This window comes from Saimiri boliviensis, chromosome 15, assembly GCF_048565385.1.
Source record: "Saimiri boliviensis isolate mSaiBol1 chromosome 15, mSaiBol1.pri, whole genome shotgun sequence".
NCBI lineage: Eukaryota > Metazoa > Chordata > Mammalia > Primates > Cebidae > Saimiri > Saimiri boliviensis.
The window spans coordinates 5,699,647-5,727,548 of NC_133463.1; the positions used below are offsets into that span (position 1 = coordinate 5,699,647).

Genomic DNA, 27,902 nt, shown 5'->3' on the forward strand with positions numbered 1-27,902 from the left:
CAGTATGTTCATTGCGTCCACTTCCATAGCTTTTCTTTAGTAACTATCTGTAAATCTTCTAATTATTGTTACAACACAGTGCACTACTTGTTAGACTTCTTCTTAACCTTTTTTTCTCTTTGGAAAAGCAATTGAGTTTTCTTTTTATTCATTTCCATTTGCTACAAAGAGTTTTGCAAAAAAGTAATATGGCACTTTTATCCTTTCTGATCTTTATCTTTTTCTTATGTTATTGTCTTGGCTGTGACGTCCAATGCAATTTCGAAGTCTCCATATCTTCGATTTTTGTCTATTCATGTTTTAAATGGAATGCTTTTAACATTTAATTAATGTTTACAATAGATTTTTGAAATGTTCTTTTTTTAGTTAGGGTGTTCCATTTTTCCTAGAATACTAAGACCCTTTCTAAAATTCTAGAGAAATATTGCATTTTACGTGGAATGTGTTTTCTGCCCATACTGAAATGATCACTTTTTCCTTTTTAATCAGCTTATAACCAAAATTGTATCAATGCTTTTAAAATCTTAGACCAATTATATTACTGGAACAAACCTAGTATGATCATGCTGTATAGACGCATATATATATGGCACTCAACTTGAGTTTCCAATGTTTTGTTCAAACCTGACAAAAACAAGTAATGAGGAAAGAAGTCCCTGTGTAATAAATGGTGTTGGGAATACTGGCTAGCCAGGTGCAGAAAGCAAAAACTGGACCCCTTCCTGACACCTTACACTAAAATTAACTACAGATGGATTCCAGACTTAAACATAAGACCTAACACCATAAAAACCCTAGAAGAAAACCTAGGCAAAACCATTCAGGACATAGGCGTGGGCAAGGACTTTATGACTAAAACACCAAAAGCATTGGCAACAAAAGCCAAAATAGACAAATGAGATCTAATTAAACTCCACAGCTTCTGCACGGCAAAAGAAACAGTCATTAGAGTGAATCGGCAACCAACAGAATGGGAAAAAAATTTTGCAGTCTACCCATCTGACAAGGGGCTGATATCCAGAATGCAAAGAACTAAAACAGATTTACAAGAAAAGAAACAAACAAGCCCATTCAAAAGTGGGCAAAGGATATGAACAGGCACTTTACAAAAGAAGACATACATGAGGCCAACAAACATGTGAAAAAATGCTCATCATCACTGGTCATTAGAGAAATGTAAATCAAAACCACATTGAAATACCATCTCATGCCAGTTAGAATGGTGACCATTAAAATATCTGGAGACAACAGATGCTGGAGAGGATGTGGAGAAACAGGAACACTTTTACACTGTTGGTGGGAGTGTAAATTAGTTCAACCATTGTGGAAGACAGTGTGGCCATTCCTCAAGGATCTAGAAATAGAAATTTCATTTGACCCAGCAATCCCATTACTGAGTATATATCCAAAGGATTATAAATTGTTCTATTATAAAGACACATGCACACGAATGTTCATTGCAGCTCTGTTCACAATAGCAAAGACCTGGAACCAACCCAAATGCTCAATGATGATAGACTGGATAGGGAAAATGTGGTACATATACACCATGGAATATTACGCAGCCACCAAAAACGATGAGTTTGTGTCCTTTGTAGGGACATGGATGAACCTGGAAACCATCATTCTCAGCAAACTGACACAAGAACAGAAAATCAGACACTGCATGTTCTCACTCATAGTGGGTGTTGAACAATGAGAACACATGGACACAGGGAGGAGAGCATCATGCACTGGGGTCTGTTAGGGGGAAACAGGGGAGGGACAGTGGGGGGTGGGGAGTTGGGGAGAGATAGCATGGGGGGAAATGTCAGATATACGTGATGGGAAGGAAGGCAGCAAATCACACTGCCATGTGTGTACCTATGCAACAATCTTGCATGTCCTTCACATGTACCCCAAAACCTAAAATGCAATTAAAAAAATAATAAATAATTTTTATACAGATTTATAATGAGATGTTGTCTTGTAAAGTTTGTTGCCTCACACTGTTACTGTTTATTTTAATATCAAATGTTACTGGCCTGAGAAACTAAGTTAGATAGTGTTCCTTCTTTTGCATTCCCTGAACGACTCCATGGGCCTTTGGAACCACCCAAATTCCATTTATAAATGGAACATTAGGTTTGAAGAGTGTGTGTCAAAACTTTATTCTGAAAATCTGAAAATCTTCCTTCCACTTAAGTCATCTAGAGTCTTTTGCCAAAGCATTTTGTTTCTCTTTATTGTTGTGTCTTATCCTGTGTTTCCAATAAAATGAGTAAAAAAAAAAAAAATTCCAAGGCTGCACCAACCTCCAAGAGAAATAAACAATATTTTGTTAGGTAAGAACTAAATTTTCATTATTGCTACGACTTTAGTTGTGTTCTAATGACAATATATCAACATGTGGAAGTCCTAGCCCCCAGTATCTGTTACTGTGATAATATTATTTGGAGGTAGGTTCTTTGCAGACGTAATCAAATTAAGATGAGGTCATTAGAGTGGACCCTGATCCAATAAGACTGGTGTCCTTATCTTTAAAAGGACAGTTTGAGCACATATGGACAGTAAGAATGCTATACTACAGCAGGGGCAGGGACTGAGGCAAAACCGCAAGCCAGGGAAACCAAGGGGTCGCTGGGAAACCACCAGAAACCAGGAAGAGCAAAGGATTCTCTCCTCCATGGTCCTGAGAAAGCGTGGCCCTGCTGACACTTTGATTTCAGACTTCCAGACTCCAGAGCTGTGGGATGGTAAACTTCTACCGTCTTAAACCACTCAGTATGCAGTCTTTGGTTATAGCAGCCTGGAAAACTAATATAATTATGACATCCCATTAACTTCAGGCTAAATTCACTCCTACGTTTTAAAACAATTTTCCTGTCAAAAATGAGACTATTGTCCTGAATTTTACACATGCTTAAATGTCATTGTAATGTATGGTTGAAGAAACCCTTCAATTAATTTTTCAATAGACTTGATTTTGTAGAGCAGTCTTAGATTCACAGCAAAACTGAGTGAAAGTTACAGAGATTTATCATACAACCCTGCGTTACTTCTTTAAAAAGGAAAAAGAAAAACAATTTTAAAAACCACAGATAGATTGTTCTCTGAATGGTTAGAATTAAATTATGAAGAATATGAGAAATAATAGTAATGGAAATCAGAAGGTTACATAGGGTCAGATTTACGTCTATGAACTGTAAGAGTCCAGAAAAAAAAAATAGTACTTAGAGGTTTTAGAAGTTAGAACAATGAAATTTCCCAGGAAGTATAATCCTGGCTTTGTTAATTTCAGTTCTTCATCATTGATCTGTTTCTCATCTCTTAAATAATTCAGCTAAACAATAACTATTCATATCCTTATTGTGCTATATCACTTTACCGTGGCTCACCACAGCAGCTACAAGGAATCTTGGGAGTCTTCATGCATATTCCATATGAGTAACTTATTAGTCATACATAGCCTACGTTTGGAAAAACAAATCCTCTCCACCTGCCTTACAGGGCAGTCCAAGATCCATAAGCTCTCAAAATATTTCTTATTGATTCATCTGGATTACTCTGGAGAATGTCAATTCTATTTTTTTAAACTGTTTCAACTGCAGACATTATAGCTCTTCTTTCCTGGTTATACTTAGACACTGGAAAGATTATAAAGCAGCTCTGTATTAATAGCTTTGGTATGTCACCTGACTTGTCAACTTTCATCCCCAACCCTAATGTTAAACATCCGTTCCATACCTTAAAATAATAATCCAATATAAGGAGGCTTGGTTGTATGACTGCAAAGACGTCTGTAATCTGAGATGGCATCTGAGGGACACTGTCCCTGAGAGTGAGCGTGAGAATGAAAACGCACACCAAGCCCCTTTCTGTTGTGTGCGGCAGCAAAGGCCGCTGGTGCCTTTGACTAGAATTGCCCTAAATGAAGACAACATGAGAGAGCACTGCTCAATGCAAGGCTGCAAATGGCCATCATAAAATCTCCTGGCTTTGATAATGTACCATCTAACCGTGTGTAAATCTACCTTCTAACCTTTTCTGTGATTACAAACCAAAAACACACATGGAGTAATGTGTGAACAGTCTAGCTATGTTTTAAAAAGATGTGGTGCTTTTCTTGGTACTTTGGTATACAGAGAGTTGAAGGCACAGATCTGCAGGCCTTGAAATGGGCTATTTCATGCCACAAAGACCACGGTGCCAATGCATATCTAATTTCATAATGGCAGTTTGACTTAAAGTCGGCTTTAGAAGGAAGAAAAATAGTAATAATAATAGTAACTTTCATTCAACTGGATCGTTCACAGAGACACAAGGACAGACGTCCTGAATGGAACTTTTTCAGGGCTGTACATGCTCACCTGATTCAGAAAGTGAAAGATGGATAGTGCGGGAAGGTATGGTTTTAATGAAACAAATAAAAATGCTTCCCCAAAACACAAAGAAAAGGGGCTTTGTGATAAAGTGTCCTGGGGGAAGAGCTCTCTGAGAGACTTCTGGATTTTCAGAGCAAATATGATCATTTAGTCGCTTTTAGAGAAAAAAAAAAATATTTGAAACGTGTCCTTCGGCAAAAAAGGTAAAATGCCCTTGTTTACTCTCACACAGAATAAAATTTCCTCTGCCTCAGGATGACTGCATCCATTTAAGGGATGTAAATGATATTTTGCATCAGAGAAATTAAAACAATGAAAACATCCTACCCCACCAGCATGATTAATCAAATCAGACACATGGTACAAAACAGTCTTAGGGTTACCCACATTGAAATAAAGCTGAATGAATGAAAAAAAAAATTATGGTTAATTTGAGTCACTAACAACACCAGACAGGAAAAAATTGTTTCCTTACCTGAAAGAAAAATTTCCCAGAATACATTTTATTAAAAGTGTATCTTGGGACTCTAGATTTTTCCTCAAAAATCTTAAGGACACCATGTTTTTGTAAAAAGAAATTCTTCATTGCCTGAACCCAGGAGGCGGAGGTTGCAGTGAGCTGAGATCGCGCCATAGCACTCCAGCCTGGGTAACAAGAGCAAAACTCCGTCTCAAAAAAAAAAAAAAAAAGAAATTCTTCTACAATTAAGTGTGTGCATTTTAGAAAACTATATATAAAGCTTTATGTTAACAAACATCTCTCTGTAACAGAAATAGCATAGAAAAGTAAGCAAACGGGAAAGATAATTCAAGTGACTTTTATTTTTTTTATTTTTTTTAAGACGGGGTTTGACCATGTTGGTCAGGCTGATCTTGAACTCCTGACCTCAGGTAATCTGCCTGCCTTGGCCTCTAAAGTGCTTGGATTACAGGTGTGAGCCACCACGCCTGGCCGGAAATTTCTTTCTACTGCTACCTTAAAGGAGGAAAAAAATCTAAGCTATTTATATAAGACTTGACATAAAACTAAAATGTGATAGTCATATTCTGAAAAGCAGAGTACAGAATATAGAACTCTGTAATTATGTTGAATAATAAAAAATAACCATTTAAACTTTGTTTTGCGATTAGAGGAAAAAACAAAAGAAAAGATAAAGTATATAACAAGAAAATAAACAATAAAATCAATGAAGGCAGATACATCAAGAAGAAGATAAAGATAAAGGTAGTTACTGAGACTAAGAGAGATTTCCGCATAAGAAGAGACAGGTCAATATACAATAAAATTCACATGTATTGAACACTGGCATATTTGAACAATACTTACAGTGTGATAGCTGTTAACAATTCAATCATTTTTTAACCCCAGTGGATGAATTTGTTTTTCACTATCACTGTCAGGATAAAATGCAAATTAGTTTTTTAAAAGCTACTTTATCAAATTCTACCTATGTACACTAACTCTTTGAAATCCTGGGCCTGAGACATGTTCTCCTTTTGTTTAAAAGGTTGACTAAATAAACATCAAAGATTAAAGACACGCAGTCTCCAAGCCAGACCCCCTACATCATAACCACAGAAGCAGAAAAACAGCTGAAAACAAAGAGAAACGTTTTCCACTGTGTAAGACAATGTTATTAAATGTTACACTTATATACTAAATAAGATTATCTAGCATACATTCTGGGGTAAGTAATCTACAATAATGAATCATGTTTTTAATTCCTGATTGAGAAATTAAAGATTAACCTTCCATTGAATCTACATATTCCTAAGGATTCCCTGAGTTTTTTTTTTTGTTTGTTTTTTTTTTTTTTTTTTTTTTTTTATAGCATAACAGGGTATGTTTACTTTGCCACATCATGAATGTTTTTAAAACAAAATATAAACATATGGTCAAAGATAGCATTTTTAGGAGAACAAGTGACCAAAAACCGTTACCTCTTTTCAGGCCAGCCAAAAAAATGGGAAGTGAAAGTGCACTTTATACAATGTAGACATTTAAGTAGATAATAGCACAGCAGACTCATGTTCCAGCCTGCCACATGAAACATCGTGAGCCCATAGTGGGAGACAGCAATCTATGGTCCATGGACTGAATCTGGTCTACTTTTGTATGGCTCTGAGCTTAGAAAGAAGACACCTATTTAGAATGTTACATTTATGATGGGAATAAATGAACATTATCTTGGACTTGCAATTGTACTGCCAGAATTATCTGCAGCACTGGTGTAAAAAAAGGGTCTGCAAACTTTTTCTGTAAAGGGCCAGATTACAAGTATTTTAGACTTTGCAGGCTATAATATATACATGAGAACAAGAATCGACTCATCATTTATTCTCTGTTACTTGCTTCCCTGAGTTTTTAGTCTAATCACAAGTCTAGACTAAAAAAGGACTAATTAATATCTCCTGCTTTAAAGAGCATAGGCCAGTTAGAAGGCATAAACAGATTTCTTTTTTTTTTTTTTTTTTTTTTTTTTTTTTTTTTTTTGAGATGGAGCCTTGCTGTCGCCAGGCTGGAATACAGTGATGCGACAATTTCAGCTCACTGCAACCTCCAACTCTCTGGTTCAAGCAATTCTCCTGCCTCAGCTTCCCAAGTAGCTGGGATTACAGGCATAAGCCACCAAGTCCAGTTAATTTTTGTATTTTTAGTAGAGACGGGGTTTCACCACAAGTGACAAACACTTTATTTTTATTGTTCTATTTAATCAACTGTATACACTTGATTTATAAATTTCATTTATGTCCTCAAAACGGCAAAACTATTTTGGCTTGCTGCTCTGACTTTTTTCCAGCCTTATGAAATCCATCATGATGAGAGAGCTTCTTCACTCAAATCTGATTCCCCACTGTTGTATTCTTTCACACTCATAGATGAACTAAGCTTATCCTTCATTTAGGGAAGGAAGCCTATAGTCAGGACCTCAACTATCCACCACAAACCATGCCACCGCATAGATCTCATAATCCCCACCCACTTTGACAACGCTCCCTTTTAGAGAACATTCTAAATTGATTACAATTCTGCAATTATAAAAATGAGCAGGCTTCATTTTGTTTCTCCAGCTCATAAGTCTCAATAGGGCCCGTTGCACTGAAATTGAAAAACAATGTACACTACGGTAATAGAACCATCTTTTGTTTCCAGGTGGACAGGCTCCAGTGAGGGGTCGTAAGGAGGTCCCATTCTGTATGCCAAGCCCCAGCAAATAAAGTAACTGCTGGCTGTCATGAAAAGCCATTTCTAGAAGAATTCAGAGATTGCCTCCATGTTCGGTAGAAAAAAATTCTGTGAGAGTTTAGCAGTGTTTGTCACAGATGCAGGAGGGGAGACTGGTCACATAATCGCTACCTATTTGCCTGTTCTGAGGCAGTGCTTCATTATTCACTACAGTATCAGTTGTGTGCCTTTTATTAAGCAAATAGGTCGAATAAAATAAATATTTATGAATTAATATAATTACTGATGGAACGAATACATGAATATTATGGTAAAAAAGAGATGTTTCTATTTCAAAAATGCTAAAAATGCTTTTGTTGTTATTTTCATCTTAAATATGTTTTCAAGCTTTATCAGTCATTTTGGCATACTGAGAGGACTGAATGGGTTTTACACTTGTATATTCTAATGTGATGCCCTATGTTGATACTTACTCAGTTTTGTATTCTGGACATATATTAATTATTCCTCCCTTATCATGTTGGACTATTCTTAAACTATTGATGATTTTACTGATAAGTATTTTTATTCCCTATCAAAAAAATGACCCTAAGGTTAACATTACTGATCCTGTCTTAAGGTTTATACCAGAGGCATGCTAATTTCTGCTAATAAATCAAGTAGGTTATTATTTCTTTATATATTCCATACTACTGTACAATGTGTTCTTTACAATTTGAAAGATTTTGTCTACCAATAACTTAGAAACTATTAAAAGCAACTTTTCAATTATTTCAAATTTCTATAGACTCTGTTTTGATATTGGTTTTCTTATTATCCTAAGACCAAATATAAAAATTATTCAATTACTATGATTTTCAAAGCTATCTGTATAAAAACACAAATAGTAATTTCTTAGAAATCTGTTTCTTTATGTTTTTGTAATGTAACTTTCTGTTTGGAAATACATTAATCAATTAGCCTGTTTTTCAACTTTTTACTTTATTAACTTTTGCTTTTGCATTTTTTTTCTTTCCAACTTGAGTTAGACACTTAACATAAGTGAAAAATATCTGCTATGCTCATCCTATGAGATTTTTGGTTTTCAATTACCATAACCTTGCCTATCTAGACTGATATGGGTTTCAAATACACACATTTTACTTCCTAAGTGAGGTGTTCTGCAGATGAGTATATTGGTATAGATTCTCTCCATTAAATGTGAGGACTCAAGTCTTTCTTCAATTTTATAACTCTTTTATTGCTACCCCTTCAATCTGGGTCTCTCTCTCATTCCTGTCTTCTGCCTCTTGGAATTTTCATAAATATTTGATGTTTTCAATCTTTTCTCCCTATCACTAAATCTCTCCTATTAGTTATTCTTTTCATCTGTCTGTACTACTTGTTGAGTGATTTCTTCTGATTTATCTTCCAGTTCACTAATTTTTTATTCAGCTGTTTCTAGTATGCTGTTTCACTATCTATTGAGATCTTAATATATCATGTCTTGAAATTCAGTTTTTCGATTATCTGTATTTTTACCTTTTCCTTTTAACATGGTTTCTATTCATTCTCTTATTTAATTATGTTAAATGTGCATACTTAAAAGTCTCTCATATTGTTTTAATCTCCCTAGGTTCCATTTTTATTTTGTTTTGCTGCTTTTCATTTATTCTCATGACTGACTATCTTGCAGCAATTTATTTGCTGAAATGAATTTTAACTTACATGTGTGAGAATAAGAGAACCTCTTGGGGGTTTGGTTTGTCATTCCTGTGATTGTCTGTAGGCAACGGCTTGTTAAAGAATGCCTAAAGAGTGATTTCACATGTCCTTTTGACAGCATTTCACGGGTTTCATGTGCCCCTTGGCTGTTTTTCATGTTAATTTATCTTCCTGTCTTTCCAGCACTACGGTGTTTGAGTAAATTCAAATTCTTCTCCTGTGCAACACAGGCTGGGATTAGAATTGCAAAAATCTTCCTGTTTTATTTCAACCTCAGTCCCTGATGTTTACTCAGAAACCATATTGCTGCTTCCTCTTTCCTGATGGGAAGGGATTTTCTAGTTCCCTTCATCCTTGCAGAAATGAGGCAGGATTTCAGCCTTTCTGCAGAGAACTCTGTTTCAGCCCTCTGGCTAGGTAGAGTCCAGATCCCCTTACCCTGCATGGGTGCTAAAGCCTCAACTTGTAATCCCTAGGACCAATGTCTATGACGGATAATCCTGGGCCAAGACAGCACATTCATTCCTGATTTCTCCCCGACTTTTAAGTTTCCTTGTCCTTTCTGACATGCAAGAATTGCCCATTTTCTTAGATTGTTGCTGTTTAAAGCCGTTCTTTATGGTCTTACTTTTTGTTCAATGGTCCCATGTATTTTTTAGCAAAACGGAAGCTTATTTTTCTGAATTGACTATTTGCCAAGAAATTTTCAAACTATCAGTGAAAAGAGTCTATTAGTCAAATGCCTTATAAAACACATCATTCTCTGTTTCAGGTACCTTTTATGTCACATTTCCCCTCAACTGAACAGGCAAGAAAAACAAAGAAAATGTTTTAACATTACATATAGCACAATATGTTTACACATTTTAATTCATTTTCAAATATCATTTCAGGTAATTAAAAAGAGAAAACAAGCTAATGACATCATTGGCTATAGAAGCTGTGCCCCACCCCCCAAAAATTCTATTCTAGCTAAAAAACGCTATAAAGTGCCATTCATTGTTATCAGAGAATGAGAATATAGGCCAAACTATCCAAATGTTGCAAAGAACATCTGTAATTATGCAAAATGAAAGCAAATGCTGATTTAATTCAATCTTTAAAAACAAGCTAAACTGATTTAAACTAGTTTTTGTCTGTTTTAGGCTCCTAAGTGTTTACAAAGGAGACTATTTTAGAGCCATTTAATAGCATTCAGTAAGTTTCCTGTGGCAACCAATGAATAATATGCCCAGGGAAGTGGAAACTCAGGTAGATCATGAAATTTGCCCAAGATCACAAAGTTAATGACTAGAAACCCAAGAAAGCACCTAGGTAGTATTTTCAGCACATTTTCCAATAGTCTCCACTTTCTCTGTATTAATTCAAGATTTAGTAAGTACAAATATTAATTCACAGATATCTTTATTATAATTTATAAAACCTTTAAAATATTTTCTGTGTATTCTATAAATTTTGCATGATAATGGTTATTTCTCTCTTCATACAAAAACATAAAGCACGTTGGCTGTTTTCTTCAATTCCAGCCAAGAAGTGAAGATGTGGATTTAGGTGTTCTCTGAGAATCTCTATTTGTTTAATGAAGTGACAGGCTGACCTCACTAAATGGCACAAAGCACAGATTTTCAACAGCAACAGTGGGGCCATTTCTATTGTGAGGTTAGGAGAAATTGATCGGGATAAAAATTAATATCAAAGTTCTTCAATTTTAATGTAAAGAGAAGATTAGAGAGTATACATATGAGAGTATTCTTACTGACAACCATTTGAAAACTATTTCCTGAGCAAAAGAAAATACTGAGTTACACATCACTGACTGTGAATTTTACTTAATTTAAATCCAGTCTCCTGTGTTTTCATTCCGAAGTATACTTTTTATGTGAATGTCATGCTGCTTTGAAAGGAAATGGAAAGAATTGCTTCCTACAGAAAGACAGGTTTCCACCTTTACTTAAAGAATGTTTTTCTTTAATTTTCCTGAATTAATTCTACCCATAATTGGAGACTAATGCAGATTCACTTACACATGACATTCAGATATGCACATAGAGTTAGCATTCAGGCACTCTGCTAAGTGTCCGACGTGCTTTAAATTATTTCATCTGCTCAGCAAACTGATGAGATACTTACTGTGATTATCCTCATTTTAGGGATGAGAAATACGAGACTATGAACAAATACAAAAGGCTCCACAGTGAGAAGGGAACGGAGAGAGCACGTGTACCACCGTGGTCTGACATCGGCGCCTTTAAGCCTGTATTGCTCAGTGTTGGGTTAGGCTGCTTCTCACAGTTTCCTTCTGTGCTAAAGCTCAAGGAAAATAGAAAATACAAACAAATACTGGCAGTTGCATAATTGCAGTGCACCACCCTTCAAAGATGTTCATGGCCTTATCTTTGGGACCGGTGACTATGTCACCTTACATGGCAAAAGAGATTTTGCAGATGTGATTCAGGAAAGGATATGAAAAAGGGGAGACCACTGTGCTTTGTCTGGCTGGGCCCGGTGCAATCACAAGAGTTCTCAAAAATGGAAAGGGGAAGAGAAGAGTGAAAAGAAGGAGCCACAAGCGAAGGAGTGTGAGCAGCCTCTCCAAGGGGGAAAGATGGGGAAACAGATCCTCCCCTAAAGCCTCCTGAAAGGGCACAGCCCTGATTTTAGCCCAGTAAGACCAGTTTCAGACTCCTGACCCCTCTGAACCATAAGACAATAAATCTGTCTTTTTTTTTTTTTTTAAGGCATCTAGTTTACGGTAGTTCATTACCACAGTCACAGCATCCACTCTGGACTCATTTGGATTCAGATTAAAGTTCGGGTTCTCCACTTAACAACCGCATGTTCTTAGGAAAGTTAACACCAGCTCCTGAGATAAAGGAAGTGTTAACGGAAAGTGTGAAGGTGCTCAGGGCACATACTACAGAGATCCACCTCGAACTATTCTATTCGTGTTAGAGTATGAATAGTTTATTTGAAAAAACAGCAACTCATGTAATAAATTGTCTTACAAAATGAGAGGTGATTTTGTGACAAAACACTGGTTTTGTGCAACAAACACCAGCCGAATGTGAGGAAGTATTATTAGTATTAGATTAAAGTTGTCCCATCCATAAAACTCAACAGATCAACAAGAAAAATATGGGGACCTTTTGGATATGACTATCTCATACTGAAGTGAGAAAATTGTAACTCTGAAGAGGAAGCGTATCACTCCCAAGTTCTGAGATATATGAGTAAAACTCATCAAAGTATATCCTTCTTCAGTGGCGCTTTGATTCTGTAACAGTAGGCGTCGGCAATCTGTTCTTTTAAGGTGGCTAGTATATCCTGGGACTTTTCAAGTCACACAATCTTTGTTGCAGTTATTCAACTCTGCCAGCGTAGTGGGACCACGAGAATGTAAGCAAATGTGTCTGGCTATGTAATAAACCATTCATAAGAGCAACGGCCAGTCTGAAGGCCGTGGCTGGCCGTACCCTGTGTTAAAGCAGCATCTTCATCTGAAGGGTGTTCACACTAACTCTGAAGTTTTAGCACACACCATGCCATCTTTTATTCTCAAAAGTGCCAGGGTGTACATAGCCCTGGTCCTACGGTCACATAGGCCTAGAAGTCTCTGCCCTGCCCAGGATCCCACAAAGGCACTTGGTTGTGTTATCTGTTCACCTTGGAAGACCTCAAGTGTTGATAGGGTCTGTCTTCTGTCTTAAATATATGGCGCAATGGACATCCCATGTCTGCCTCACATTTCACAAAGATGAGCACAGCCAGAAACCCCATGAGATACAACCTGCTCAAGAGAGGAGAAAGTGTGTGTCGTGGGTCTGTATTTACTGAGTAATTACCCAGAGGCAGAGTTCCCAGGAAGCGAGTGAAGATTACTCTGCAGAGCCTTAACCACAAGGCCCCCTCCCGAGACCCTAGAGAGGGTCTGCAGGGTGTTCCAGCAGTCACACGTGTACATACAGTGTGTGTGCAAATAAGCCTCAGGCCCTCCTCGACTTTGTAGACATTTTTATAGATGCTGAGTGAACACACTCAACGAAAGAGCTGTGAGAGGTCTGGGATGGGGCTTAACAAATTCACTCCCTCACCCTCTGGAGACCATCACTGCAGGCGTGGTGTTCAATTCATCTGTGGGGCCTCTCCCTCAAATTCTGGTTTAAAACAGTGACTTAATAAAGTCTGTAAAATGTAGATATCAATGCATTCCATGCAGGAGAAAAGGTAAGTCATTGTGAAAGAAGATATTTTTAAAAAACGACTTACTGAGTTAAAGAGATTAGAAAAAAAAGGGAATTCACATTATGAGACAAAAGAAACAACCAGAACTTTTACAATATATATTGAATCGAAAAACAAATTGTGAAACTGTGGAAGGGATGGTCTGGAAAAATTAAAAGATGATATAATTTGTTTCAAAGAGGATAAGACAATGCCACAGAGGAACTGAAAAGGCAGAGGAAGACGCCGCCTTGAGAAGAAAATACAGGAAAACCGGCAACGAATGGCTATATTCCTTCTTGCTTGCTTGCTTTGTTTTGGCAGAGAATAAAAGAGCTTTGCAAAACTTTTAAAAATCTGTTACTGACTAATGAGACTCATACTCAACTCCAGTTTGTTCTCAGGACAGCTAGCCGGCCACCCCCGACTCCACCAGCAGAACACCACTGAGTATGGGGACCGTCACAGGACCGTCCGCCAGCTCCCCACTGCTCCTTGCTGTTCTAAGGGAAGATGATCTAAGATAACAGCGAATTTATGGATACCGACGCCTCTCTTGCTACAGGCACTGACACTAATGAATCTTAGCTCCACTTGGCTGAGAAATAAATGGGCTCTATAGATCAGCAACAAACACAGCTATAGCAGGAAACAGGGCTTCTGCAGACCACCTATGCCTGCCAGAAGAAAGGGACGGGTTGGACGGGGAATCTGACTGCAGGATTCATGTGCGTATGACGTGTGACTGGGATGGATGGCTAAGCAGAGCTTTTTCTTTTTCCGCCAGACGCAGAAGGATTGCAAGGCTCTGGCTGCAGGCATCACGTGTGCTGCTGGATGAGGTGCTGCAGCGCAGGGACCAGGGAAGACCCACTGTCCCCTGAGGCTTCCCGACTGCAGTGCAGAGCGCCTGTGTCTCCACATGACTCAGCAATGACTGTGGCCTGACAGTGCCTGGCTACACAGAAACATCGACTGGGATGAAAAAATAAAACAAGCCAATTATACCTCAGCCAAGAGACTCGTTCCAGTCAGCCCTGCTGTAAGGTCTTGTGCTGGAAGCCATTTTTGAGTTTTTCCTCATAGAAGGAAAAAAAGGACTTACTCATATTTTTAGCCTCTGAAAAGTCACTTTGCACTTTAAACTTGCAAACGTATTTGCTGTATTTTATTTCCGAATATTTTGGTAGCTGTCAACTCAAACTGTGGTCTTCATACATCTGTCATATATGAACCCATATATATTAGGTCTGATACGAAACCAAAATATGTTATTAAGAGTTTGTGCAGATATATAAAACGTTGAACACATTCTAGTTTACTGCTTTTATTAAAATGATTATCAACTGGGGACCATTCTTGTACAGCAAGTCCTTATGAAATTAAATATAAGCATGCCTGTTAAAAATTCCAATTTTAAGGGAGAGATAGCATGGGGAGAAATGCCAGATATAGGTGATGGGGAGGAAGACAGCAAATCACACTGCCATGTGTGTACCTATGCAATAATTTTGCATGTTCTTCACATGTACCCCAAAACCTAAAATGCAATAAAAAAGGCAAAAAAAAATAATAAATGGGTTTTGAATCAGTTCTAATGTTTATATTCATGTTATAATTATGACCAAATGATATTACCACTTTTAAAGATTCTGGAACTGCTATTTAAACTTCTGATTTGCTATTTAGATATGTTAAAAATTCAAACTGTTTACACAGTTCAAATCCCTAATCTAAGGCCACAGGAAGTATACCTCAAACACAGAAAACTAAACCAACAAAACTTATGAGATCTGTTAATCCCTCTGCTATTTAACAAATACTAAGAATCAGACGTTGCTATACACTTAAGAAGATAAGTCACATCCCTCCAGAATGTTCACATTTTAATGTGGAGGTTGCATACATAAGTAGTTGCAATGTACTATAAGAAGTATTTTAACGTTAATAGGTGCAGGGTCCTGCAATATTACTGGAAAAAAAAGTAGCTCTGCAGAGGTGACAATATTTGGAGGCTTTGATTTGGATCTGGAAGACTGAGTAGGCCTGAGCCAAATAGGAAAAGGAGAGAAATATTTTGCAGACACAAAGAATAGCTTTTGCAAAGACAGAAAACCCAGGGAGATTACGGCATTCTCAAGAAAAGGGGAAACGTAGAAATTAACAATTAAAGCACAGGATGCCTGAGTTTAGATCGGAAGGGACCAAAAAAAAATGTGCCTGAACATTTAGATTAGGACCAGAGACTGAAGGGATTTGCTTCAAGTACAATGATCCTAAGATTTTCTTTTTTTGGAGACGGAGTCTTGCCCTGTCACCCAGGCTGTAGTGCAATGGCACGATCTCGGCTCACTGCAACCTCCACCTCCTGGGTTCAAGGGATTCTCCTGCCTCAGCCTCCCAAGTAGCTGGAATTATAGGCACCCACTGCCATTCCTGGCTAAATTTTTGTATTTTTAGTAGAGACAGGGTTTCACTATGCTGGCCAGGCTGGTCTCGAACTCCTGATATTTAATTTGTTCTTTGCAATCAATCCGGTGCCATAGAAAGGAAGAAATGCATGGCAGGAGGATGTAAGAGCTGCTGTGAACACGCAGGTCTAAGTAGGAAAAGATCTAAGATCGAGTTAATTATGGTAAAAGCATTGGCTTAAACAATTAATTGCACAGGAGCTAAAATTGTAGGGGAAAATATATAATTTAGAATGAATGCTAGCTTCTGTTTCTGGCTATGGTGTGATGGGAAGGAGACTAGTTCTCCTGTTATAAACAGTCACAAAGGAGGACAGCATGTATGAGCTCACAGCTTCCAAACACTGGGCAACAAGCAGCCTAAGACTGAGGAGCCTGAGAAGAGGGAAACTTGTGACAATGGCCTCAGTTTTCGTCTGGGAGAAATTTCCTCCACACTGTGCAGGGCACTAGAATCCCAGCACAGCAAGGAGCAGCTGCACTCAAGAGGCTGCCACCCCGCTTCAGGAAAGCTGAAGCAGCTGGGAACAGGTGGCAGGACCTGTGCTGGGGAGCTGGCAGACATTTACCCTGGGGGCCCGGCACAGTCCTGGGGAAGGGCTGACTGGTCCCTGAGCATGAGGAACTCACACACAGGGCAACTGCCGCCGAGACGTTGAATCAGAACATGGTGATGGATGTAAGACCTCAGGAACAGCCAGGGAGCAGCTCGCTGAGTCTTCACAGAATAATTTACATCCTTATAAGGATAAACTCTACTCAACAGAGCCTAAAACCAAGCCCTGCCAAGATTAGCATGGCCAACGGCACTTGGAAGGTCGGCCACTCCACATCAGCAGAGCTTAGGAAACATTCCTGCGGTGTCTACATAAAGGAAAACCTATGCAAATGCAAGGCAGAATCGTGGTAACTGACATGCATTTAGAAATTACAAGGCAGAGAAGAAAAAATTGGAATTCACACTTAAGAGAGTAATGAACCCCCGAATATGGCTGTGATGTTTAATTTATCAGAAAAGGACGTTCCAGTCACTATTATAAATGTATTTAACAAATTAAAGAAGGTATGCACTTATTGAATTAACATTTAGACAAATATGAATTAGGAATCATAAAAAATGTAAATTCTAGAACCGGTACAATAACCAAAATGAAAATTTCACTTGATATATATAAGAGGATACTGAAGATGACAGTAGAAAGTCTGAGAACTTGCAAGAAAGATCAATAGAATATTTCCAACCAGAATAACAGACCGGAGAAATAATTAAGCAGACACAAACTCTTCTACGCTCCCTGTGGGAGTGAATAATATTGCAACCACTTTGGGTAACAATTTTGCAGTTTCTTATAAGGTTAAACGCAGAGTTACCAAGTGACCTAGAAACTATACTGTCAGGTTTTTTATTAAAGAGAAATGGAATCACAGGCCCACAAAAAGACTTGCATATGGGTATTCATCGCAGAGTTATTCAGAAGAGATAAAAACGGGAAACAACCCAAATGGCCACTTCAAATGGAAGAGTAAACAAATATTTGTATATTCATACAAACAACACCACTCACAATGAACAAAAATATGATCTACGTGTACACCTCACAATATGGGTGAACTTCAAAAACACACCGAGCAAAATAAGCTTGAAAAAGTCCATACATACATTCCATTTATGTGAAGTTCTAGAAGAGACAAAATGAACACACAGTTATAGAAATCCAGGAAGTGGTTGCTGGGAAGGGTCTGGGTGAGGAGACAGACTGCAAAAACAATGAGCTAAGCTTCTGGAATTATGACAGTGCTCTTCATTTCACTGGGGTAATGATTACAGAGGCATGAATAGTGTTCAAAGACATCAAATTGTATACTTAAAACGTATGCACTGTACCGCGTCATTTTTGATACATGATGTTAATTGAAAATTTAATTTCAGTTTAGTCAGATTTTGATGAAATTTAAAGACAAGATGCATTAAATTGCACTTAGATCTATACTTTGTTGGTAAAACAGAATAAAGCATTCATTGGGTCCAGTACGAAGTTTTCTATAAAGTATATGCTATGATTTCATATGGTACATAATGAGGGACAACTGAATATCTTCATTTCTGTAAGTGTTAAATTTTGATAACATAATGGTAAAGATTTGTTCAATTATTATAATTATAAAATTAACATAACACTACACAATTTTCAAAGGCAGGAATAAAAAGTAGATTCTCAAAGTGAAGAAGGTATATACAGGTTGTGAGTATCCCTTATCGAGCTTGGGATTAGCAATGTTTCAGATTTAGAATCTTTTCATTGTTGGGAATATTTGCACATCCATAATGAGGTATCTTGGGAATGGGACCCCAACTCTAAACATGAAATTCTTTTATGTTTCATATATACCTTAACAGATATGTCCCAGCTGAAGGGGGCTGGGAAAGTCTTTTTTCCCTTGGGGATGCTGTCGCAAATCTGTTTTAACTGTAACTGGCCATACGAAACCAGGATGGAATTTCCCACCTGTGGCATCATGTCAGCGCTCAAAATTTTTGATTTTTGATTTTTGAGCATTTGAGGAATTTTAAATTTTTGGATTAGTGATGCTCAACCTGTATATATTTATAACTTTTAAAACACAATTACTAAGATTCACCACTGTCTACACAACCGATGTTAAATGAATGTCATACTTTAAGGTGTTGAATTAATTATTTGACATTCTGTTTTTGCTAGACAAACAGAACTGCATGCCTTCTAAGAACTGGACCTTTGGGGATAACTCACTGACAACCTTATTTTAATTGGCCTCTTGTCACTTTTTATTTGCTCAGGCATGTGTGCCTTCAGTGTTACAGGGCTACAGTGTTGACAGAATGAATTTTGATTGGTTAAGTGTCTGCATTTTTAACTTTTTGAAACTGGGGTTAAGGTCATGCAAGAATCAAACACGTGATGTTCTCTGTTGTAAATCCTCATTTCTTTGTTCAAAATATTATAATACATCATAGTTCATTGATGCCACTTAAAGTTGATGAAAAAATAAACTGGTTAGGAATAAGTATAAAAACATAGTTTTCACCTAAGAAAATTTATCTGGTCAAAGGTGTTCAAGCAGAGAATAATTTTCAAATTAAAGGCTCTTGGAAAATTAAAATAAGTCTCGCCCAAGCATGTCCCACTTCTCCTAATGAAATATCTAGCATCCAGAGAGCAGCTGCTTTGTGCTAGGTCCCTGGATAAGCTCTGAGAATTCAAAGATAAACTAGACAATTTATCTGCAACCAAGGAGTACATACTCTTGGACCCTGTCATTCAATTGATATGTTCTCTAGAAAAGCAAAAATACTGTGGAATGAAAATGACCAGAGGCGGCAAAACTGTAAAACTGGCATTTAGAGTCTAACAATGGGACTTGGTATAATTGTATAATATAATACCTTTATAAAAGTAATGTGTAGGGAAAAAAAAGCGATATTCAAGACTCTGGTGCTAAAAATTAAGAATTCTTTTGTTGATTTGTCTGTTTGTTTTTTATATGATCAAGTGACGCTTCCATAAAAGACTCTGTAAACCTGAGAGCTAGGAGAGAATCATCACCAGTGCACCATATGCATAAAGCAGTGGATAGGAGAAGCTGAGGCAGGCAGGAAGAACGTGCTGAACAGAAAGCAGCAGAGACTAGAGAGGATGAAGAGACGCTGGTCCTGCAGAGGATTAGCTGTATTTGAGCAGCTCAGTACCCTTCTGTGATGCAGACAACAAAGTCACCACCTCCAAAAGGGATAGGGAAAAAGGACTGGTCCTTGACTAAAAGCTCATGGCAGTCACAAATCTAGGGGCTTTTTGGCCAACGAGCAGCCATTTGAAGGCATACGTGACAGAAGCACTTATTCCTAGCTTGAGACATCGGCATGGAAGAGACACTTCGTCAGTGAAGTAATAGTGTCCATCAGGTCACCCAGGAATCTGTGAGTCCTCTGAAAATACACACGGAATGTTGGGGCTACCTTTCTCTCTTTGCGGTATCTTTCTGCGAAAGAAGGTTCATAGATTCTACTGGATTTGTGAAATGGTCTTACGTGAAATGGTCAAGAATCACTGTTTTACAGCAATTAAAGTTGCTCCCGGACATACGAAATATGAAGGGAAGGTGAGAGGGTGGTGCTGATGCCAGGTCTTGTAAGGCTGGCTTGAATATGAAAGTTGATCAGTATTTAGCAGAAGAATGAGAGCTGGACACGCAGACGGAAAAGCCAAGCCCACGCGGAAGAGGCGACCTTCCTGGGCACAGGAAGACGAAGACAGACAATGCAAGTTACTGGGAAGGAATCATGCAGGTTCACCTCCTGAAACGCAACGGTGGAAAGAGGGAAGAAATTAAGAATTTTTTGTTGTCTATTTTTTATATCATCCAGTGAAGCTATCGTAATATAGGTACATATACAGATTATAAGATACTTAATTACTGAAATATGAGGTATTCTTTTAAAAAGCCAAGGCAGGGCCAGGTGCAGTGGCTCACACCTGTAATCTCAGCACTTTATGAGGCCAAGGTGGGTGGATCACCTGAGATCATGAGTTCAAAACCAGCCTGGCCAGCAAGGTGAAACCCTGTCTCTACTAAAAATACAAAATATTAGCTAGGCGAGGGTATGCGTGCCTGTAATGCCAGCTGCTCGGGAGGCTGAGGCAGGAGAATCACTTGAACCTGGGTAGTTGGAATGAGCTGAGATTGAGCCACTGCACTCCAGCCTGGGCATCAGAGCGAGACTCCATCTCAAAAAAAAAAAAAAACATACTTACTCAAAACCAAAAGTAACCGTATCCACAAAAAATCACACACAGTATTATATTTTCAAAAAAGGATTCGAAAACACTTTTTAAAATGGCCTCTCTGAGAACTTACGTTCACCAGTCAGTGGATAACTGATCTTCACCTTCTGCTCATTACATGTTTTGGAAAGATTAAAAAGAAACAGTATGATTCTTGACAGCAAGAATAATCTTATAAAAAGAAAATAATTCATTTTCATGTGATCGTGGAATAAAACAAGCTATTTTAAAAAATAAAACGCTTTCGACCAAGAAAAAAAATGAGAAAAAGCGTTTCCAGAGCTCTTGGCACTGAAGGGGGTAGGAGGTTTGTACATGTCACAAATCCTCCTGGCAAATGCTGAGGCCTGTGGATCCGACAGCAGTGAACTCAGAGTAGACACCAAGGAACCCCGCCCTGCCCCTTCCCACTTCTCCCAGAACCCCTCTGCGGTCCTCTCCACTAGAGGGCAATGTTCCACGTACAAGTCTGCCTAGTAAAAAGTGTCCCTTTCCCTGGTGCGTCTTAATGTTTTGGGGGTGAGATAAGTCTGATGCTAATTCTAAGATTAGACTCCTTGGTACAGCAAGACCCATGGCTGTTCATGTCCCGCATGTATCACAGGGGCCCTGGTCCCAGCCTTGACCCTACTTCCCATGTATCTCAAACGTCCTCCTGGTCACTCATCTGGGTCTTTCACAGACAGCTGCCACCCCCTTTAAGACTGAGTTTCCACGCTGCTGTGATCTAAATGTGTCTCCCCAAAATTCAAATGTGGAAGCTTCATCTCTGATGTGATGGTATTACCAAGCAGGGCCTTAAGAGGTCATTAGGTCATGAGGGTGGAGCCTTCATGAAAGTTATTAATCAATTACGAGTGGCTTCACACCACACTGGCTCCTTTGCCTTCCCTCCATTCGGCCATGTGAGGATACAGGGCTCAAGGCACATCTTAAAGCCAGAGATAAGGGCTCCCATCCAGTGGCCTGAAGTGATTTAAAAACAAAGCCCTAAAACCACACTTGTAAATTAATACAAAAAGGAAAAGAAGTAATAGGGTAAAGAAATACTATGTAAATTAAACTACATAAAGTCATGTCACCTTCAGCAGCTCCTGAGAAACTGCAATCTACAGATTGGATGGTTAACACCCTAAAAACCATTCCAATTTACTTATCTTGCGCTCATAGTTGAATGAGCCTATGTTTCATATTTTACAAATTTGTCATGAATGAAAGGGGAAAGTCAGGCACCTGTGACAGCATAAGCGAAAAGCATCTGATGTCGACTGACCCCTGGCAACCCACCCATGCCAGTCAGCAATGCTGTCCTCCTCCAGCGCATGCCAAGCACCAAGCTGCATAGAGTTTCACTAGTTCAAATATTCTCCCGGGCAAGGATAACGGCACAATGTTTAGGCTGCAAAGACTCTGGGGGCTAATATCCCTCATGCATGAAAGGAGCAAATAGAAAGGCCACTGAGTGAATGCTCAGTGGAGTCTCCCCAGCTGCCGTCTGTCTGAAAGGCCCTCATACTACACATCGGCCACTGCAAGGATGGGCAGTGGGGGCTACTACAGCTAACAGAACTACGATTTAGGAGGAATTTGGGACAGGAAATTTCTTTTCTTTTTTCTTTGGAGACGGAATTTCACTCTTGTTACCCAGGCTGGAGTGCAACGGTGCGATCTCTGCTACAGCAACCTCCGCCTCCTGGGTTCAGGCAATTCTCCTGCCTCAGCCTCCTGAGTAGCTGGGATTTCAGGCACGTGCCACCATGCCCAGCTATTTATTTATTTATTTATTTATTTTTTGTATTTTTAGTAGAGACGGGGTTTCACCATGTTGAACAGGATGGTCTCGATCTCTTGACCTCATGATCTACCCGCCTCAGCCTCCCAAAGTGCTGGGATTACAGGTGTGAGCCACCGCGCCCAGCCAGGACAGGAAATTTCTAAGAAACATTCCAGGTACTCTAATCTGTGGTGAATTTACAAGTTAGCTGCCAAATGGGCAGTGGGACTCAAATTGCACAAGATGTCATCCCCCTAGCTTTATCCAATCTAGATAATCTACCCACAGGAAACATTTAAAATTCTAATAGGATTGAGTACATGGCCACAAGCCTATCTACGCCACCTTCGTGCTTCTGGATGACTCTAGCAGCTGTGGGATTCCTGGCTGCTGTACTAGCCTCTCCTCCTTGAAATACATCTTCCAGTAGCTGTGTTAGGGAAGAGTCCATCTTCAGGTTATCCTCCTGCTTCAGAGTTAAAAACGGAGTGAAGATCAGATTCCCTTGCATGACATCCAGCCTTCTTAAAACCCGTCCCCTACCATCTTTCTGTTCTATTTTCCTGATACTCAGCCCCATACCTTCCTGATTCCAGTCCCTTGCCCCAGAGGCCACCTGCTGTTCCCCATCATCTAGCCTCTTACACTTAAACTTCTAAGACCAGATCAAATGACATCTCTTATCAGTGGCTTGTTGTGAGCCTTTCATTTCTCAGCTCTGTGTGCCCACAGCATTTAATCACGACTTCTATTCCCTCCCTCCTGTACCAAGCCCTTTCCACACTGATCACGGCAGCTCCCTGGCTCCCCCGCACTGTGTCAGGCTTTCCATCATCTCGGCTCCCACCCCTACCACGGGGCTGGATCTGAGCAGATGTGCAATATCGTAATGCCCCTGACAACTGCAATGATAATGTTATAATCAAACATCCACAGCTAACATTTATTGACTGCCTATGATGCAGAAGAAATGGGACCAAGTAGCTGATGCATTTTATGTAATTTAATCTTTAAACAATTCTGAGAAGGTGCTACTTTCTCATTTTATAGGTATTCTGAGATTGAAAACTGTTTACTTTTCACAAGATCTTGGTATGATTGGGTGGTAGAACAGAGATTTAAACCAGGTCTTCATGAATCCAAATCAATGTCCTTTCTGAAAGAAATGTGCAAATTCAATCAGCAGGGTAATCTGATTTCTTTTAAATACGTTACATATTTTCACAGTTTGATATTCCACATATGTGACAAATTCTATTGGCCCAGAAGTATTTATAGCCTTGATTTTGTGAAGAAAGGCCTGGTTTTGACAATTGGCTACAGAACTTGTAATTTTAAACTTCTTTGAAAGAGTTCACGCAAATATACCTTAACATAATAATAAATCTATGTCTCCTATATTTAACCTACTACAGACAAAACTTCCTTGTGAAACATTTTGGAAAAAAAAAAATTAAAGAAGGAAGGTTGGTGAGCATGTGGAAGAGTTGAAGCTCTTCTCTGGAAATGTCATATACTTGTAGTTTCAATGAAGCTTCAAATCCCACATGTAGAAAAAATAATAGTGATACTTTACGGAAAGATACTAAGGTTGCAGTGAGAAAGCCCCAACTTAAATTCCGACCATGAATTTAGAACTATGACAAAGAATAATTTGTGTTTATTTTCACTACTTTTCTCTGCCTAAGAAGGCTTATGTGATGGGCCGGTTTATTTTCTGAATTTATATTAGAATGTATGGCCTCATATTAACAAAAGGGTTTTGCTTGGATTATCACAGAACATGAATGGGCTAGGCGCGCTTTACCTCTCCTCTCCTAACTGAAATGCAACTAGCAAGCAAGTTCATGGGAAGTAGCAATATTTGCATTTCTGAGGAGGTGGATAGAAAAAAGGAGCAGAAAGGGGGATTTGAGTTTCTGGTGAATCCCGTCTTTAATATTAACCTTCTCCAACAATAATAAGTACTAAAAGCTCTGCAACACCCCCAGGGAACCAAATCCCAGCTACACAAAATGAGCTTTAACACCTTCACCTCTCCTAAGAAATGTGAAAATCCAGGCAACATTTGCATACTTACTTTCTCAGTTTTTGTCTAATCTCTGAATCTTTAATTTCATTTTGAAGATCCTCGAAGGTCTTCACTGAAGTCAAATTACAGAAAACTCTGAAGTCACCATAGGGCGGGATCCCGTGATCTCTGCCCCTTTGAATGATGCTGGCAGCCGCGTCCACGGCCGCAAAATGGGCCGTGGAGAAGAGCCTCTGGGTCAGCTCCGGACTGAGAAGGTAGGAGGGTGCCCGCCGTTTAAGAGCCACGCCAAACAGCCCGCGGAGGACCGGGTCTATGCCCCCTTCCTTGATTATTCTGGACGGTGCAAAGAGCGCTTTGTGGAACGGAAGGTGGCCTTCGGAAATTTCACCGAAGGTGTCATTCAGTCGGTAGAGAATGGGATTGATGAACGCGTGGCCAAGCGTAAAGGCTGCAGTGGCAAAGGAGTTAACGATGCCCGCGTTCACGTTGGGGTCGTAGCCTCGGTACCCCTTCAGCATCCACGTGCCGGGGTCCCCCAGGACCTTGGGCAGCCAGTGGCTGTAGGTGATGTGCTGCAGCTCCGCGCCCACGATCTTCCTGGCTTCCTGGTAAAGCGTGTCTCCGTCCCAGTGGGGGTTCAGGGCGGACAGCTCCGTGGCCACCCTATTGTGTTCCCGGAACCACAGGGTGTGCATGGCGGTCAGAGCCAGGTGCTCATTGGCCCGGCGGTCCCCGGCCAGGAAACAGGGGCTGTCCTGCTGCTGCCGCGCGCACGCGGTGGGCGCGTCTGCAGAAAAGGGCAGCAAGTGCTTTCCGGAAGGAGGCCAAGGCAGGCCTGTCCTCAGGAGTCCCCGAGGCGCCGAAGGGTCTCGGAGAGCCTGGGATTCCAGCTCCGAGCTCCCGTAAACGTTGGAGCCATCGATGTAGGCTGTTTGCTGGTTGATCTGCTCTCGGGCGTAGACCGAATGCGCCCTCGCGGAGGGACGGCCCCTGGCACACACGGGGCTGGAGCGCGCGAAGAGCACGCAGGGCGCGTGCCGGGGGCCCGCGGGGAAGCACGGGGGGTCGTCGGTGCAGACGGAGCTGCAGGGCCGCCCATCCGCGAAGCGGGCCATGCTCAGCGCGGGCACCGTGTGGTCCAAGTCGTGCTCCAGAAACCGGCCCCAGTGCAGGAGCATGCGTGTGTGGCTGTGGCCGCGGGTGGCGGCCGCTGCGCGCGCCCACACGCTGGCGACCAGCCGGGGCGGCGGGAGGGCCTGGCGGGAGCCCACGGGGAGGCCGAGCCCGCGGGGCGCGCGGACGCCGTCCTGGTAGGCGGGCTGCAGCAGGCGCGCGAAGGCGGTGGGCGCCGCGCCCCACGTGGGCTGCTGCAGGTTGTTGCACGTGCCGTCGTGGGAGCGGTACTTGCGGTGGAAACACGGGTCGGAGCAGTTTGGCAGAAGCCCGCGAGCTGTGCATCCAGATAAGTTGGCGATGAGGCCGAGGGAGCGCCGGGACACCAAGTCGTTGTACCGGAATTCTGAAAGGCAAGCGGCGAAAGCCGTGAGGAAGGATGGCCTGGGAGGGCGCGGGCAACGCGGAGCTCCAGGTGCTGCGGGAGCCACCTCCCACCCCGGCCGCCCTGGGTGGACAGAGGCCTCTCTGACTTCCAACAACGTTTTGTTAGGTCACAGCAAAAGAGGGGGGGGAGGGAATCATTCTATAATACTCAAAGATGTTTCTGGAAGATCCCGCAATTACTTTTTTGTGCTGTTCATCTTGTAAACAATGGCTAGGTGCTAGGAGTAAAATGGAAGAAGAGCAGGTGCCAACCAGACACTAAAAGATGTTTCCAGAAGATCCAGAATTACTTTTATGCTGTTCATCCTGTAATCAATGGCTAACTGCTAGAAGGAGCAAGATGGAAGGAGAGCAGGTGCCAGCCAGCTCCTAACTTTTAGTCTGTGTCTTGGCAAGTACCATGCTGGCAAGGATATGTTCATCCACATCCCAGAATTGATGTACTGATTTTGTTTGTTTGTTTGTTTCCATTTCAGAATTTTTCTCCCAAGTTTTGTGCTTCTAGAGAATAAGGTCAAAGAAATGTCAGTGTGGTTCATGTGAATATTAACTCACATGGTATTTGACAAGGCGGGATTAAGCAGCAACTTTCAGAACTACTGTAAGCTGGCATTCCCTGGTAAATAGGAAACATAACAAGGGACAGGCTGGGAGCTCTACCTTTTAACAGGGCTTAAAATTCCAGAATTCTACCAATGCTGCAAAGACTGTAGACTAAGTCATACTAAAAGTTACCATTCCTATTTAATCCTCAGAAACTGGCTAGCGATCATGGGACCATTTGCACTTTATCTGTGTTAGCCATTCCCTAGCTGGATCCTGAGGAATCTTAATCTTGGGTATTTAGATACGAAAATCTTCCTCTATCTTAAGAGGTGGATACTGAGTTCACTTTTGGGGCAAGATTCTCCTTGTCGGGGGCAGGGGGTTGGCAGGGGAGCCTTCAACTTGACACATAATGAAAGTGAGGTAAAATAGCATAGTATTTTTTTTTCTTGGAAAAAGTATTCAAAGTTCTTGAGTACCTTAGATGAGAAGATATATTCAGTTTCGGAATGAACATTGAAGCACATTTCAGCAAACTAAATCTCTAGAGATATATATTGCTTCTCATTTTTGAATTATGAATTTAGACAAAGTTGTAACTGAAAATCATTTCTTCTTCCAGTAGCAATAGGTGCGTATAGAACTCCAAGAGGGCCAGAAAGACACGCGGGCCTGACCTTTACCTGGAGCCTAAGGAAGAAGGAGAGCTGGGGTTTTTGCAGACCAGACCATGCCCAACTCACACTTGGTATAGCTCAAAATGATGTACCCAGAAGTTTAAAGTGCTAATATGAACTAAAATGGAAATTTCACTGGATAATTTTGCTAAAAAAGCTTTGAAAACCCATCATGCTGGGTGACCAGGGACAATCAAAAGGCTGCTAGAGAAATTGTACAGAGCACTAAGGGCTGAGGCACGCTCACAGATAGACCTTCTGCACCAAGCTTGGTTGATTTTCTGAGGGAGAACAAAGGAAGGATAAGCCGATAGCAGTTGATGCTGCACTCACAGCACAGATAGTATATAGCCAAGAATCTCGTTCACTTATTTCATTTTAAAGAGAACAACAGAAAAAAACCTGAAAGCTTTCTATGTCATCTAATTTGACATTTACTAAGTAGATGTCTGGTTTTAAAAAAAAAACACAAGAACTTGAATATACAAAAAAAAAGAAGTGAGGAGGGATTATAAATATTACAAGTGGTAGGAGAAATTTTAA

General features: G+C 40.2%; 1 protein-coding gene across 2 annotated transcripts in view; it reads right to left on the minus strand.

The window, feature by feature from the left end:
* Window positions 1-27,902, minus strand: part of PXDNL (peroxidasin like) — a 379,412-nt gene that overhangs the window by 57,103 nt on the left and 294,407 nt on the right. For both annotated transcript variants that reach the window (XM_039464797.2, XM_039464800.2), the window contains one exon: window positions 24,622-26,095. In XM_039464797.2, coding sequence (XP_039320731.2) covers window positions 24,622-26,095 — 1,474 coding nt within the window. The remainder of the gene's footprint in view (window positions 1-24,621; window positions 26,096-27,902) is intronic.